The 17,694-nt window shown below is 40.9% G+C and overlaps 1 protein-coding gene across 3 annotated transcripts in view; it reads right to left on the reverse strand.

Moving 5' to 3' along the window:
- Positions 1 to 17,694, reverse strand: part of C8A (complement C8 alpha chain) — a 65,115-nt gene that overhangs the window by 15,395 nt on the left and 32,026 nt on the right. For all 3 annotated transcript variants that reach the window (XM_038537414.1, XM_038537416.1, XM_038537415.1), the window contains one exon: positions 16,209 to 16,449. In XM_038537414.1, coding sequence (XP_038393342.1) covers positions 16,209 to 16,449 — 241 coding nt within the window. The remainder of the gene's footprint in view (positions 1 to 16,208; positions 16,450 to 17,694) is intronic.

Here is a 17,694-nt window from a genome sequence, read left to right on the forward strand (position 1 = left end):
AGAGGGTTGTCTTGAGGAAGAGGAATTAGGCTTATTTGTGTAGCTGCACGGGCAAGATTTAGGAGCAAAATGGCAAAAGCTACAGGAAAATAGATTGAAGCTCAACATAAGGTAAATCACCAAGATGGCCACAGGCCAAGGAAATTTGAGTTGTCTCATAAGGCAGTGAGCTCCCCATACTGAGAGGGTACCAAGCTGAGGCTATTTGCCTGTATGGAGCACAGTAGAAGGGTTTGAAGAATTGACCAGTAGTCTTTTAAGGTTGCTTCTAAAGCCATGATTCTGAAACTTTGCTCTCAGTGAGTTCACAGGCAAGTGTGAAGAACCGGAAGGGCATGATTACTACTCAGTGTGATGAGAGCTGTGAATGAGGCCAGCAGAGGGGACTCTTCCTTGGGGGTCAAAGGATATGGAGGCAAGTCTGAAAGGATGAGTAGAAATCAGCCAGACAAGCAGAGACATTGAGAGCAGAGGGATGCCATGTGGAGGCCTTGCATCCCTAGCAGCAAGATTCTGCTCAGAAAAGCCAACCTGACCTAAACTCAAGAATAGAAAAGAGAGATGCCAATCAGTGTAAGAAGTACTGGGAGCCCCTGGGCTCGTTCCCACTCTAGTCTGGATCTGAGGAGAGCTGTTGTGATGCCCACCTAGCAGACCAGGAGCCCAGAAGACATGTCTCTGGCCACCATGTCTACGGCCTCTTTCCCACCTGGTCTTGTCTGTGGTACAGGTGTTAGAGCTGTTCTCCTGCCTCTTTGGAGAGGCTGCATCAATGTGGCGGGGAGGCAGAACCAGGCAGCTTGACTTCCAAGGTGCCAGAGCGCAGCAAGTCTGTCACTTCTCAGATGAAAAGCATCAGGTGGAAAACAGCAGGTGTAATACATTATTTATCTCTTTGCAACAAACAAATGCCATTCAGGTTGCTGTGATCTATCTGCTATGTTGGCTTTGCTACATTGGTTGCCCCCAAAGACAGGCTCAGAAGGACAGGGAGGACTCATAAAATCTATTTCATGCCATGATATTGGAAAAGATGATTATTTAGCTGGGAAGTGTAGGCTACTGTTTATGCATTGAGATTCATGCTCCTTCCCAACCACCTAGGAATAATAGTATAAGTACCTCTGTGCCTTTCAGATGCTGTTTCCTCTCCCAGTCAGCTCTAGAAAGCCTTTCTTCTCTCCCAAGGGCCCAACTCTGTGTCCCCCACGGTATCTCTGCGCTTCCCTCCAGCATAGTATTCAGCATACCCTATTGTCAGTTTCTTGGTCTATTCTTCCAATTCAGCAATTGTCGGTTTCTTGGTCTATTCTTCCAATTATACTGCAAACTTATAAAATCGTCTCTTGGGTTTACGGGTCTTGGCACAGAGCCTGGCATGTGACAAGCCCCCAGGAGTGCTCAGGGATGGGCTGATTCCAACCAATCTAGACAATACCTCTAAATGTTTTTGATAGTCTCAGATCTCCTTTTGGTTGATGATGCAAATCACATCTTTGTAATATCTCACAATGGATTAAGAGATGATATTTTATAAACCTTCATCTTCATTATCTCATTGGAGGCTCACAACAATCTTAGGGAGCCAGGAGGATTTATCCATTTTGCAGGCTCAATGGCTAAGAAAAGCAGTAATTGTGGTCAAGAATGTGAACTCTCAAGTCAGAGTTTTACATTCACATTCACTATTTGTGGAAGTTACCTGAACCTCTTTGGGCCTTATTTTCCCCATTGGTAAAATGGCAGTGATAGTTTCCACACACGAGTCTCTAAAACCAGCATCTGACACAATTAAGTGTTCGACAAATCTTAGCTACTATTAAGTTGCTTGCCCCAAATTGCGGTTGCTTGCCCAAAATGCAGTGCATGCTTCGTTTCATTACCTCAGTGTTAACAGTGCAGAGAAATGTTCCTCATGTGGCACAAGTAGCAGTAGCCTTACCAAGTCCCCGGTTCCATGATCACCTCATTCTACAAAGTGGCTCAGAGAAAGGAATCCATGCTCCCAACAGGCAGCATTGGGACTGCAACCTCAGATGTCCCTCCTGACTGATAACAAGTATCTTCAGGGACTCTGGTTCTTCTAGATGATTTTGGAGATATATATATATATATATATATATATATATATATATACACACACACACACAAGAGGCAGTATAGCTGAGGGGGCTGATGTGGCCATGATAAGAGTCAGTTATAGCAGAGATTTTCAGTCCTTCTAGAATGAAGACTGCTTGAACTATAATTCACCTTTGCGCACCTACTGTCTGGGCAAATTATTTAACCTCTGTGTGCCACAGTATTCTCATCTGTAAGGTGGGGGCTCTCCTGGTGTCTGCCTTGTAGGGCTGTCTGTGGTGCTAAAGTGATTTGAGCTGTACCGTGTGCAATGCTGGGGATGATGCCTGGCTCAGACCCAGCAATAACAGTCAAATATTACTATTATTACTATTGCTGTGAATGCTACAGCGTACAAAGACTGGGCTGGTTGTCCCTGCTACTGAACTTGGAAAATCAGAGAAGGGTGGAGACTGAGGAGTTTGTCAAAACAGGTTTTCTTAATCCGCATTCTGCAGTTTATATTGTTAGGCTACGAATGAGTGAAGATTAAGAGAAAAGCCATATCTGATAAGGACCTATTATATGCTAGGCAAAACTTTCCCATGGGTCATCTCATTTCATATTCACACATTTCTCCACAGCAGGTGCAATCATTCTCGTTTTTAAGCCAAGTAAACAGAAGCTTAGATAGTTTGAGTCACTTGCCTAAAATTATACAATAAGTAAATAGTAGAACTAGGATTGAACCAAGGTCTGTGTCCAAAGCCCATTTTGTCCATGCCATATTATGTTACCTACAGGAGAGAGCTAAGGGTGGCACTGGGGGTAATTTTGACATCATGCCTTTTTCCCCTTTAAGGCTTGGGCTGTTTCAGTGACAGAGGTAGAAATGCAAAATTAGGACAAGATCAGGAGTATGGTGCTGAGAGTGTCTCAGTTCCAAGTGTATGCAAATGACTTAGGGGGGATGGGGACAAAGCCAAGACACCAGGAGTCTGTCAGTCAATCAATACCATCCATCACCGTGAAGCCTGGTTGTCATGGTAACTGGGGATAAAGCCTGGAGCCTGTTAGAATCTAGTGCCTGTCTGTTCAGGGTGACTGGTTGGTTAGCAGGCACAGCAAAAGACCCTCTGGGCCAGCCCAGACTGTTGAGCCATAAATATAAGACCCTTCACATTCAGATTCCTGCCCACCCTACCCTCCGCCCTATCCAATCCAGCCCAGACTTTTTAGGACTCTACCCTGACACTACAGAGTGTAGGAAAGTTCCAGAGGAGGCCGAACATAGATGGGCTTGGATTCTGAACCTCTCTTGCTAGAAAGACACAGAGCCTTTGCTATAGATCAGCCTCAGCCTATGGGCAAGCCTCTGGGAACACATCATCAACAAGATGCATGATGGAAGTAGTGCATCAGTAAAGTGTGATAGATCGAACTAAATCCCTAGTCCCCTGAAGCACCTAGGAAGTCTCCCAGGCCATGGAGACTGGAAGGGTCCTATCTAAGCATAGATTAAGAATGGATAAGCAGTAGCCAGGTGAAGAAGAAAGGGTACGGTTAGGGAAACAGAAATCCAGATAGAAGAAATAGCCTGTTTCTTCTTATAAAGCCCCAGGGGGAAATGGAGTATGATTAAGTTGAGGGACCAGCAAATAGCTCAGTACAGCATAGCCCATAGCTGAGTCATGGGGCTGCAGGGCTGAGTGGGGCCAGAGCATGCTCCCTTGAACACTGGCCATCTCCAGGGGCAGGAACCCTCCTGTGCTCAATGGTCACCTTTGCATGGCTCCAGCAGCTTACCATTCTGCAACTTGTCATCCTCTCTGTGGCTCCCTGGAGGCCGACACTGACTGCATTTCCACCTACTAATGCCATCACTCTTCCTGCCATAACTCAGCCGCAGGATTGCTCTCCTTAATGCACTGGCCTCAGGGGCAAGCCCTCCACAACAGTGTGGCCTTTGGGTGAACCTGGACTCTTGTCTCCTAACACTCACCCACTCTCATGAGACTCCCTCCACCTAAAAAAGCCCTAGCTCCCTTCTCCGTTAGGCAAGCTCCTACTTCTAATTTTTGGAAGTTCAGGTTTGGATATCTTTGCAGTCTAGAAAAGGGGAGGGGCAGAAGGGGTGGGTTTATTTCTATTTGAGCATTTTCACATTGTATAATTCTTGGTGCCCAACTAACTGCATATTTCTCCAGGGCATGGAGCTGTGTGTTTCATCTCTTTGTCCCTGGAAATCATGGGTTCTCATTGACTGGTTGAGTGGTTGGGAGGATAAATGGAGGGATGGGTGGGTGGATGCAGATTAGATTAGAAGGATTCTCTCTAGAGATTATTGTTTGCTGCCTCTTAATTAGGGTAACAAGGAAAAAAAAATGTTGTTTTCTACTCAATACCTTCCTGAAAGGGAATTATAAGCAAACAACAACAATAATCTATAAATGTGATGGAAAATATGAGAATTTGAGGGACTTAAATAACACGTTCATCCCACCCCAGTCACTCCCCACGTACAGCTTAGTTATTTGGGCTGCCTTTGTCTCATTCTCTAAATGGAATAAAAAATGCACAGCCCAGGGGGCCCTCATTCCCCCATTCTACTGCTTCTGACAGACATCACTAATTGATCACAGCACTGTCAGGCTCAGCCCCTGTCCTGTGTCATAATCCGCTGGCATTTGCTATTGAAACCAGCTGCCATTACTGGCCTAGACACTTTTTCTGTCTGTCAAGGCTCTGAGGTCCACTTCTTTGAGTGCTGCGATTGCCAGCACACCATCCTTTTTCCCAGCTCTGTCACTGTACCTAAGCTTCAGAACAGACAATCACAAGCTGGGCGATTTAAGGCTTAACAATTCTCCCAATAACAGTTCCTAATCAGCCGGCCAAACTGACCCCAAACTGCATTTAGGAAAGAGTATTGAGCATAATACTCCATTAGTTATTTTTAAAACCTGATTTAACCACTTTCAAAGATATTGCAAACTGTTTGATGTTTTTTTTTTGAAGGAAGAAAAGTGAAAAAATAAAAATACAAAGGTAAATGAAATAAAATATCCAGATAGACTCCAAGAAGCATGGAGCTGGGAATAAGAATCCTTGTGTCAGACCTCACCCTGCTCCTAGCCAGCGGTTTCACCTTGGACATGGCATTCTACCTTTTAGTACCTGGTTTTTCCTGTTTGTAAAATGGGAACAGCCATAAAACAGCTCAAAGCATTGCTGAGAGGCTTGAGTGAGAGGATATTCATGGAGGCACTCAGTGCTGCCTGCCACAGACTCAGTTAGAAGCCAGGGAACATTCCATCTTTCATTGTCATTTGGATAAACTATTTCATTGGATGAGACTTTCCAGCCTTTCTTAGCAGTGATTACTTCACCTCCCTCCAGCTTTTTACCTTGTCTGCCTTCCTGTGATTGTTAATTTTATGGGCCAATTTGACTGGGCCACAGCTGTGTCCAGATATTTGGTCAAACATTATTCTGGATGTTTCTGGGAAAGTATTTTTGGATGAGATCAACATTTAAATCAATAGAGTAAAGCATTCATCTTTCGATGGACACCGAGGCTCGGTGTCCATCGAAAGATGAATGCTTTAAGAAGATGTGGTTTATGTATGCAATGGAATATTACTCAGCCATCAGAAATGACAAATACCCACCATTTGCTTCAACGTGGATGGAACTGGAGGGTATTATGCTGAGTGAAGTAAGTCAATCGGAGAAGGACAAACATTATATGTTCTCATTCATTTGGGGAATATAAATAATAGTGAAAGGGAATAGAAGGGAAGGGAGAAGAAATGGGTAGGAAATATCAGAAAGGGAGACAGAACATAAAGACTCCTAACTCTGGGAAACGAACTAGGGGTGGTGGAAAGGGAGGAGGGCGGGGGGTGGGGGTGAATGGGTGACGGGCACTGAGGTGGGCACTTGACAGGGATGAGCACTGGGTGTTATTCTGTATGTTGGCAAATTGAACACCAATAAAAAATAAATTTATTATTAAAAAAAATAGAGTAAAGCAGATTGTTCTCCGTAATGTGGGTGGGCCTCATCCAATCAGTAGCCATCCCAAATAGAACAAAAATGCTGATCTTCTCCTGAGTAAGAAAGGACTCTTGCTGTCTGCCTGCCTTCAAGCTGGGACTTCAGCTTTCTTCCTGCCTTTGACCCACACTGAAACATCAGCCCCTCCTGGGTCGCAAGCCTGCCAACTTCAGATCTGGGGACTTGTCAGACTCCATAATTGGGTGAATCAGTTCCTTATAATAAATCTTTATATCTTATTGGTTCTCTGAAACCAGTTAGTTAGAACCCCAACTGATATATCTCCCAATGCTTTCATTATAGGCCACTGATATTTTCCTCTATTTAAAGTAATAAGATATGCATGTATAGTCAATGGAACACACTAGATGGTATTTTTAATATTTTTTTACTATGCTGAAAACTGAGCAATACACTTTACTCCATGATTCAGCCCACATACATCCAGATAAAATAAGTTTTAATACTTCATCATACTTTAATGCACTCTGATATTTTCCACCCTATTTCCCTTTATTTTGTTTTGTTGAATGCTGATAATGACTCACCAGCTTTCTTTTTTTTTTAAGATTTTATTTATTTATTTATGAGAGACACAGAGAGAGAGAGAGAGAGCCAGAGACATAGGCAGAGGGAAAAGCAGGCTCCATGTGGGGAGCTGGATGTAGGACTTGGTCCCAGGGCTCTGGGATCTTGACCTGAGCCAAAGGCAGATGCTCAACCACTGAGCCACCCAGGCGTCCCCCCACTAACTTTCTTTTACAATCTACTAATGGGCTATGTATGACCTGCAGTTTGAAAAATCCTAGACAAAACATCTCTGAGACATTATAGCATGTCAGTTAATATGACAGGTTCCTGAGTTTGATCCCTGGCTCCACCAGTTAATGGTACCATGACCTTGGGCCAAGTTATTTAACATCACTGAGCTGCAGTTCTTAATTTGTAAATTGGGGATTATAGTATCTTCTTCACAGGTCTTTCTTGAGGATTAAATGAGATAGTATGTTTAAAGTGTTTAACTCAGAGTCCACCACATAGTAAAATGCTCAGTAAATGTTGACCATCTTGCCACCTCTGCTAGAGGCTAAGCCTCTGATATATGGTATCAGAATAAATAAGAGAGTATATGAGGAAATATTGGGAGGGATAAATACTTGGGCAATATATAAACTCTATACCAGAAGATGTTGATTCAATACTAACTGAATCATGTTGAGTGATTTCCTTAGGCTCTTTGTACCTCAGCTTTCTCTCTATAAAATTGGGGAAAATACTAATTCACCTCCTCATAAAGTAATTTGAAGATTATCTGGAATATTAGATGTGACTATATTATACTTTACCAATATTGGGAGTTATTATGTGTAAGTATATTTATTAAAACCAAATATTTCAGTTAGCTCTAAGTGCAGTGAATTTTAAAAATTAATTCTTTTTAGGTAGTAATCAATTTGATTGTCCACAGGATATATCATTGCTGACTGTAAGTAGATGATTATGACAAAGAGAAATCCCATTACCTTTTATGTACCCTTGATGAGAGGAACCATGTTGGTATCTAAACAATGTGTACTGTGTTTGTGTGCTTAATAAATGTTTGTTGAGTGAAAAGCTGAAGGAATGAGTAAGTAAAGGAAGGGAAGGAGAAGGAAGGAAGGGAATGTGGAATTACAATTGACATCAACTTTAATGAGTTTTAGTTGTTTCTGTGGCTTTTTCTACCCTGTAAGTTAGGTGGTAGACCAGCTGGTCCAGGGACCCTTGCTGGAAGGTGATGATCAATGACGGAGAGAATGTACTGTGCTCTTGCTGGAAGGGTCTTTCCCAGGGTCACTTATCTGGCATCCATCAAGGGGAGGAATGATGGAACACAGGCCCTGATTTGGGCAGAGTTGTTAACACTTTGAAAGATAGTGATGAGAATTCAAAGTGACCTTGATGAATGGGAGAAGCAGTCCCTCCAAAACTGGATGAAGTTCCAGGGACAGAAATGAATGACCTTGATCAAAAAAATAGGCAGGTGAGGGAGAAGGCATGATTGCTGAGGCTCCAAGTCTACAGCAAAAGCACTGGCCACTGCAGGCTGGACACAGTGATAATGATTTCCTTTCCATTTGAACAGTGTTTCAGAGCTGACCAATTGCAGAGAACGACGAGATAGGTTATCTTGTTATCCTTACTTTACAGATGAGAGGGCAGTTAACATTATAGAGTTAATAACTGAAAAGCTGGGAATAAAATAAAGCATGTGGTAATAATAAAAAACCCATCACAGTATAGCAGCAACAGGTCACATTTTTTTAACTCTTACTATATGCCAGGCCCTGGGCCATGTGCTCACATAGTTTCATTTCATATTCACAAGAATCCTGTGAAGTATGTACTATCATTGCCTCATCTAGAAGAACAGAAAACTGAAGCATGAGGAGGATAACTAATATGCCTGAAGGTCACTTGGCTAATAAATGGTGGAGGTGAGATTTGAATTCAAACACTCTGACTCAGAACCTTTTTCAGTAATTAATATTTATTGGGTGCTTGTTAGATATTTTCTGTGGATATGTTCACTCATTCCTCATAACTTCTCTGCGAGATGAATGCCATTAATACTTCCAGCTTACCAAGCTAAGAAACTGAGACTTAAAATGATTAAATAAGCTGCTCATGATCATACAGCTGGTAAGTGAGAGAACCCATGTGTTCAACCACTGTGCTACCTATGATTAGCCTGAATCAAGGGGGACAATATCTGACCACTTACCACCAAAGATGTGGTTGGAATTATTCTCAAACACACAAACCTTGGTTATCATTCCAATATGGGCCTTGAAAGGTTGAGGTTTAGGGAAATTAAGTACCCTTGATCACAAAGTCATGCACTACTGGCTGGTAGAACCAAGATATACACCCAGATGTGTAGACATGTCTGACTCCCAAGTTTAGGTTCCTTGTTACCATGTCACTAGCATATGTTTTCCTTCTATAGTCCTTGATCACGTGCCCTTACAACCTACTGACCCCACGTACAACCGCAATCCATAATAGCAACTGCTGGTTGGACAGTGTTTTACTTATCACAACACTTTTAAAAAATATTATCTTGGGACGCCTGGGTGGCTCAGCATTTGAGCATCTGCCTTTGGCTCAGGGCATGATCCCAGAGTCCCAGGATCTAGTCCCACATCAGGCTCCCTGCATGGAGCCTTCATCTCCCTCTGCCTGTGTCTCTGCCTCTCTCTCTCTCTCTCTCTCGTTCTCTCCCTCCATCTCTCATGAATAAATAAGTAAAATCTTTTAAAAAATGATTAATAAAAATATTATCTTGGGTAATTCTTCTAACAGCCTTTAGAAGTGGTTTATTGTCCATATATTAGTGATGGGAAAATAGACTCAGAGACATAAAGTATTAGCTTTTAGATGGCAGTGCCTACATGGAAAGCGAAGATATCTCAATTGGAAAAAATATTTTTACTATCACACTGCCTGCTGGCTTTTATGGGGCCAGACAGTGGTGCTGGTTTCCTTCACAAGCAAAGCAGCAATAGAAGTCATTTTCTATAATGTTTTTGCAGAGTCCTTTCAATATGGCCAAAATCCATATAGTCATGAACCTTTAGAGAACCTTTAGGGCCATTCATTTACTTTCTATCCATGCATAGTTTTCATTACAGCTTCCCTGGTAAAGGTATCCAATCAGATTTACTTAGGTTCTTAGATTTGGATAGGAAACTCTATTTCCTATTATGTTTTGAGAGACAAAAGACACAGAAACTGAAACAGATGTGTCAGGACCTATCTACATTAGTCACAAAACAGGAGTCCAGAGCAGACCACTACCATCTTTGTCCCAAAGATATTTATGGAATATCCACTAACTTCTGATACTCTTCTCATGTAACACATCAACATGGATGGAGGGAACCGGCAGAGAAAACATAGAATAACCTGGTAAGCAATAGTTGTGGGAATGGAGAGGAAGGCCCAGAGTGCACATACTAGGGAGATGACTAATGAGACATTTGAGAAGAGAGTAAGAAGTCATAATTATTCCCAGGTTGTGAGTCTGGACAAAGGCAGTTGGATAAAAGGGAAATAAGTCTGAACTATAATTCAGAGTAACTCGTGTATTTTTCACTTACTTGTGATAGAGCTTTTAGCCTCAGTTCCTTATCTGTAGAAGTAAGAAAATCTCTCTTCTTACACAAATATTTGGAAGATTAAGAAGATACACAAACAGCCAGCAGATATAAAAAGATGCTGGACATCAATAATCAGGGAAATGCAAATCAAAACCACAGTGAGATATCACCTCACAACTGTTCAGATATCTATTATCAAAAAGATAAGTGATCACAAATACTAATGAGGATGTGGAATTAAGGGAACCCTGTGTAGGACACCTGGGTGGCTCAGTTGGTTAAGCATCTCCCTTCAGCTCAGTTCATGATCTTGGGGTCCTGGGATTGAGCCCTGCATTCCCCATTGCTCAGTGAGGAATCTGCTTCTCCCTCTACCTCTCCTCCCTCCGCATATCACTCCCCTGCTATCGTGCATGGGCTCTCTCGCTCTCTCTCTCTCTCTCTTCCCCTCTCTCACAAATAAATAAAATCTTTTTAAAAGGGCAGCCTGGGTGGTTCAGCAGTTTAGCTCCACCTTCAGCCCAGGGTGTGATCCTGGAGACCCCGGGTCAAGTCCTGAGTCGGGCTCCCTGCATGGAGCCTGCTTCCCCCTCTGCATGTGTCTCTGCCTCTGTCTCTGTCTGTCTCTCATGAATAAATATATTTTAAAAATCTTTTTTTTTAAAAAAAGAAGGGAATCCTGTGTGCTGTGTTGTGTGAATGTAAACTTGTACAGCCACGATGGAAAACAGAATGGAGATGCCTCAGTTAAAAATAGAACTACGTATATGACCCAGCAATCTGACTTTTGTGACTATGTCAGAAGGAAATGAAATCATTATCTAGAAAAGATATCTATACTAACATTTTCACAGCAGCATTATGCATATTAGCCTAAGTATGGAAACTGTGTAAGTAAAACAGATCAATGAATAAAGAAAATGTGGTACAGATAAACAATGGAATATTATTCAGCCTTTAAAAAGGAGATCCTGTCATTTGTGACAACATAGATGAACCTGGAAGGAATTATGGTAAGTGAAATAAGGCAGACATAGACAAATGCTGCATAATGAAACCAAAAAAAAAAAATCAACTTCATAGAAACAGAGATCAGAAAAGTGATTATAAGGACTGAGGGTGGGAAAAATAGGGAGTTGTTGAAAGGATAAAAACTTTCAGTTATAAGATGGATAAGTTCTGATATATAACATGGTGACTGTATTATATAATTAAAATTTGCTAAGAGAATACAACTTAATTGTTCTCACCAAAAAAATAGGTAAATATGCAAAAACAGTGTGGAGGTTATTCAAAAAATTAAAAATAGTTACCATATGAGCCAGCAATTCCACAACTGAGTATCTACACAAAGAAAATGAAAATACTAATTTAAAAAGACATAGAGACCCTGATGTCTTTTTGATAATAGCCCATTCTGACAGCTATAAGGTGATATCTCATTAGGGTTTGGTTTGCATTTCCCTAATAATTAGTGATGTTGAGAATCTTTTCTTGTGCCTGTTCGTCATCTCTATGTCTTCTCTGGAAAAATGTCTTCATTTTTTTTCTGCCCACTAATTTTTCTTAAGATTTTATTTATTTATGACAGACACACACACAGAGGCAGAGACATAGGCAGAGAGAGAAGTAGGCTCCCTGTGGCGAACCTAATGTGGGACTCGATCCTGGCATCCCCGGGATCACACCCTGAACCAAAGGCAGATGCTCAACCACTGAGCCACCCTGGTGTCCCTTTCTGCCCACTTTTATTTGGATTGCTTTATTTTCTCATTCTTAAGTTGTATGAGTTCTTTATATTTTGGGTATTAACTCCTTATCCAGATATATCATTTGCAAATTTCTTCTCCCAGTCAGTATATTGTCTTTTCATATTGTCAAGGTTTTCTTTCACTGAGCCAAAGCTTTTTAGTTTGGCCTCATGCCAATTGTTCATTTTTGCATTTGTTTCCCTTGCCTTTGGAATCAGATCCAAAAAATTGCCAAGACCAGTTGCTTGCTGCCTATGTTTTTTTCTAGGAGTCTTATGGTTCAGGTCTTACATTCAAGCCTTTAACTATTTGCGTTGATTTTTGTGTATAGTATAAAATAGTGGTCCAGTTTCATTCTTTTGCATATAACTGTCCAGCTTTCCCAACACTGTTTATTGAAGAGACTTTTCTTTCTCCATTGAATATTCTTGCCTCCTCTTTCATAAATTAATTGTCCATGTATGTGTGGGTTTATTTCTGGGCTCTATTCTGTTCCATTGGTCAGTATGTTAGTTTTTATGCCAATACCATACTGTTTTGTTGACTACCACTTTGTAGTATAGTTCAAAACTAGGGAGTGCGATACCTTCAGCTTTGTTCTTATTTCTCAAGAATGTTTTGACATTTGATATCTTTGTGGTTCTGCATAATTTTTAGAACTATTTGCTCTAGTTCTCTGAAAAAAAATGTTATTGGAATTTTGATAGGGACTGCATTGTATCTGTAGATTGCTTCAGGTAGTATAGACATTTTAACAATATTCTTTCAGTCCATGAGCACAGAATATCTTTCCATTTACTGGTATCTTCTTTTCTTTAATCAATGTCCTACTATTTCAGAGACTTTTACAAGACCTGTACACTGAAAACTGTAAGACATCCTTTTATTTTTGATGCATGTTTTCATGCTGTCTTTGAGGGAGAAGCATTTTATCTAAAGGGACACATTAGAAGAAATCAGCCTTGTGCGTCCTCTGGGGTGAACCCAGAGAGCATCTGAGGCAAATCCAAGGACAAAAGATTCTTCCAGGGCAAACCAGCCAGTGTGTTCACTTAATCATTCCATACCAAGCTCAGCTCTTTGAGGACATGAACATACACAACATGGGGTGTTTCTTAGAAACAAGCACTTTATAGAATATAAATATTATTATTTGATATGGATCAAAGATACAAAGAAAGAGATAGTAACAAAGAGGAAGGACAGAAAGAAAGAGAAAGAAAGGCACCAAAGAGAAAGGGAGAGACAGAGGATGACAGAGACAAAGAAGGAACTAGACAAATATCAAACATGGCAAGAAGAGCGTGCATGATTTGATTTGTCAAAGGGAAAGAAGGTAGATATTTTTGTTCTTTGTAGGTTAATATGTAAATGGAATTCTGATTTATTAGCGGTCTCCAGCAGATGAGGTGATGATTAGCACATTTCCATATTTATAGAAAAGCAACACTAACTTTCCGGATTTATAGAAAATCAGCTCTTCACAAATAGCAAATTGTGCTATTATCGACATATGGTTTTCTATAAACAGAGCTGAGGTAATTATCCCTGGGACAATTTGTTGGTGGGCTCCTTTTGAATATTAACCACATTGGAAGCCCATTTCTGCCTCACAGATTTTAAAGAGGAGGGGCCATGAGACACCCCAGACAATTAATTAGTAATCCAACACCAATGACAGAACCCAAATGAAAGGCTCTACCCAGGACCACATGGTGGAAAGACCATAGGTCCAGGGCTCTGACGCCAGCTTCCTGCAGTCCTGGGCAAAGTAATTAACCTCCCCGAGGAGCCTCAGCATTTATGGGATAAAACTGGGATAGTACCAGCCACCAAGTGTTGTCAAGAAAACTAAATGAGAATGTACACAAGAGTACCTGGAACCTAGTAGGTCCTCAACAAATGTTAACTGTGTTTCCTTCTTTGCATTTTTTGATGATTCTAAAAAGACCCACTTGAATTAGTTTCTCAAACTCCTTTTTTATATTGATCTATTGTAAACTATTTGTTTTGTATCATGATTCCATACATGTATGTATGTCTTTATTTAACTGGAAAAAATTTCTTGAAGCAATAACTTCTATTCACTACCTCTAATCCTCTGTGATTTTTTCTATTCTCTCCTTTGTTGCTATTATTTAAAAAGTTGTTTGTGATCCATACATTGATTTTAAGGCCTGCTATTAGGAAGGCAGTACTCTGCTGCAAGAGGATGGGGACCATATTTAGATTTGCTCACCATTGTATCTGTAGCACAGACACATAATAGATAGCCAAGAGATATTTGAATTATAAAAGAATAAATACATGGATAGATGGATGAATTAATGAATGACTCTAACCAGGAATCTAAATTAATGCCCTCTTTCAAACTCCATGTCTTGTTTTACATACTACGTACTAAGAGCTGTGCTGAGTACTAAAGAGATAAAGAAGTGTCAGACATAATCTTTGCTTTCAAAGATCTTGCTATCTTTATGAGAAAAATATTATAATTTGGAAAATTATCTTTTGAAGACTAAATAGTGTGAGGTTTATATGAAGGTGCTGAGGGAAAGAAATGGACATTCTGAGCTGGTGCAGTCCGGGAAACTTCTTGAAACTGGGAATTTGAATTTAGCTTTGAAATATGGAGAGATCTCTTAGCCTTTTACTCACTCATTGATTAGGTCGGTGATTCTCAAACTGTAGTGAGCATCAGAATTACCTGGAGGGCTTGTTAAAATACAGACTGCTGGGTCCTCTACCAGTTTCTGATTTAATAGGGATGGGAGCCTGAGAATTTACATTTCTAACAGGTTCCCAGGTGACGCTGATGCTGCAGTTAGAATCCACCCTTCAAGAATCACTGTTCTAGCCATTCAGACTGAGACCATGATGGCTGTTGATGCTGTGTTAAGGAGTTTCGCTATTCAGGATTTTAGGCAAAGAAGTGATAATGTTTTTTATTTTTTATTTTATGTATTTTTATTTGTTTATTTATTATTACATTTTTTAAATTTTAATTCAATCTGCCAACATGTGGTATAACATCCAGTGCTCATCCCATTCAGTGCCTTTCTCAGTGATATCATTGTATCTGTACAATGAAAGATCATTCTGGAAGCAGTTGTTGAGAATGGATTGCAGAGGTGAGCCTTCCCCTAGAGACCATTTATTTTTTTAATATTTTATATATTTATTTATGAGAGACACAGAAAGAGAGAGGCAGAGGCAGAGTGAGAAGCAGCCTCCATGCAGGGAGCCCAATATGGGACTTGATCCTGTGGCTCCAGGATCAGCCCTGAGTGGAAGGCAGATGCTTAACCGCTGAGCCACCAATGCGTCCCCCTAGAGACCATTTAGAAGCCAATGCAGTGATAAGTGACAGGTGAGAACCCAGCCTACCACTGGATGGGTGGAGGAGATGGTTTGGGGGGAGGGTGGCAGGGATGAAGGCTAGTCCAGAGCCAGAATTGAAGGTTCTCTGAGATCTGCAGGGGTAAACGAGAGGAGGAATCTGGGATGACTCCAGGTTTCTAGCATCACTGACTGATTATATGGCAGTTACATTAACCAAGGATCTATATTTATAACAAGTTTTAACACTTTTAAAAGATTATTCATGAGAGACATCGAAGGAGAGACAAAGACACAGGCAGAGGGTGAATCAGGCTTCCTGTGGGGAAGACAATGTGGGACTTGATCCCAGGACCCTAGGGTCACACCCTGAGCCAAAGGCAGATGCTCAGCCCCTGAGCCACCCAGGCATCCCCAAGGTTTAACATTGTAAATAGCAAAATCCCAAATATTATTTATTATTATCAAAGAGGTAATCGTAGTGTAATAGAAAACACATAGTCTTGGGGAGCCAGACAAGTCTGAGTTCAAATACTGTTTGTGATGCTTCCTAGGAAGTCATTTCACCCCTCTGGCCCTCAGTTCCCTATAAATAATAATACTCTTAACTGGGGTGTTTACTACAATGTCCTTCTTGGTGCTCCTCACTCTGTTCTGCCCCCAGTCCATTGTCACCTCCACAGGTCTCCCTGCTCTGATTACAGCACTGCACAATGCAACTTCCTGCACAAATATTAGGTATGTTACCTTATACGGTTTTGCCAAATGAGATCATATGTGGTTCATAGTCAGTGCTCAGAAAACTTGCAACCACATGTGTTGGCCACTGTGTGCATAAAGCTTCTGTTCTACTTACGTTGTGATTCCATTTCTTCTTTGTTAAGCACCAGGATATGTTCATAAATGCCACCCATCGATCCAGACGTTATGTAGTGAGTGCCATAGTCATTGATGAACTTGGCATACATGCCATAATTGTACTGCTCCGGAAGTTCCATTAATGACTGCAGCATGCCTTCATCCAGCACAATATTACCTCTCCTCATCTTAAAATGAGCAGTCTGCACCTTTGTGAAAACTCTGAGGAAGCTATATTTCTGCCAACCACCACCATGGAATAAGGGAAAAGAAGAAAGAGTACACATTTTATTACATGGCATGATGTGAAAGGCAGCATTTAGGAGCTATGGGAAATATGTTTATATATATATAAACATATAAATTTATATATATATATAAACATATGACTATATATAGTGACTGTATATGTCATAAACTTATGACTTATATATATATATAAGCTTATATATATATATATATAAACATATGAGCATAAGTACACATAATGAAGTATTATTCTATTTTACAGGCATGTATTAAACACCAGGATGTGCCTGGCTGCCTCTCCTGTGCCTGCATCTCTGTTCCCCCTACCCCTGTTCAGGTCCCCTTCTCCTCAACTCTCAACTGGGTTGATTACTGCAACGCGCTCCACGGTGCTGCTCACTCTGTTCTGTCCCCAGTCCATTGTCACCTCCATACATCTCCCTGCTCTAATTACTGCATGGCACAAAGCAACCTCCTACACAAATATTCAGTATCCATGAAAAATTATGCTTAGGAATATTTTTGATGACATGAAATGCCAACATTATTTATTTAGGTAGCTTACTGAACGAGTAAGAGCCTTGCATTAGTCACTTGCATTATGCTAGGAGCAGAGGACATCATCTTGAATGACATAGACCCCTCCAATCATAGAGCTTATGTTCTAGTGGTAATCTTGTACTGTTAAGTAATAAAGTGAAGCAGGCTCCTGAGATAATAAAAAAGACAAGAATGGGGTAATATTGGATTGGTTTAAGGGAAAGGGGATCAGGGTGCCTAGGTGGCTCAGTCAGTTGAGCGTCGGACTCTTGGTTTTAGCTCAGGTCATGGTCTCAGGGTTATGAGATCAAGCCCTACATCAGGCTCCATGCTGAACATAGAGCCTGCTTAAGATTCTCTCTCCCCCACCCCGCTCCTTTCTCGTTCAGGCTCTCTTGCCCTCTCTCCCCCTCTCTCTCTCAAAAAAAAAAAAAATTAAGGAGAGGATCGTGTATGGCCATTGCTTCCAAGTAAACCTTGATCCAAAGTGATAGTGAAATTTTGAAAAGGCCACCTGCTTTGAGAAATGTCCACATGACCATGTGATAGCCAGATCTCAGAACCATACTTCCCCTTCAGAGCGACAGCTAACTTTGCTTGTGGCAAAGCTCCCAAATGTAATTTATATCTGTTGATAAGTTAATTTTCATAACTGTATTGTCATCATCCAGAATAATTTTTTGAGCTCCAAGTAA

Source organism: Canis lupus, chromosome 5 (genome assembly GCF_011100685.1).
Source record: "Canis lupus familiaris isolate Mischka breed German Shepherd chromosome 5, alternate assembly UU_Cfam_GSD_1.0, whole genome shotgun sequence".
In the NCBI taxonomy this organism is placed as follows: domain Eukaryota; kingdom Metazoa; phylum Chordata; class Mammalia; order Carnivora; family Canidae; genus Canis; species Canis lupus.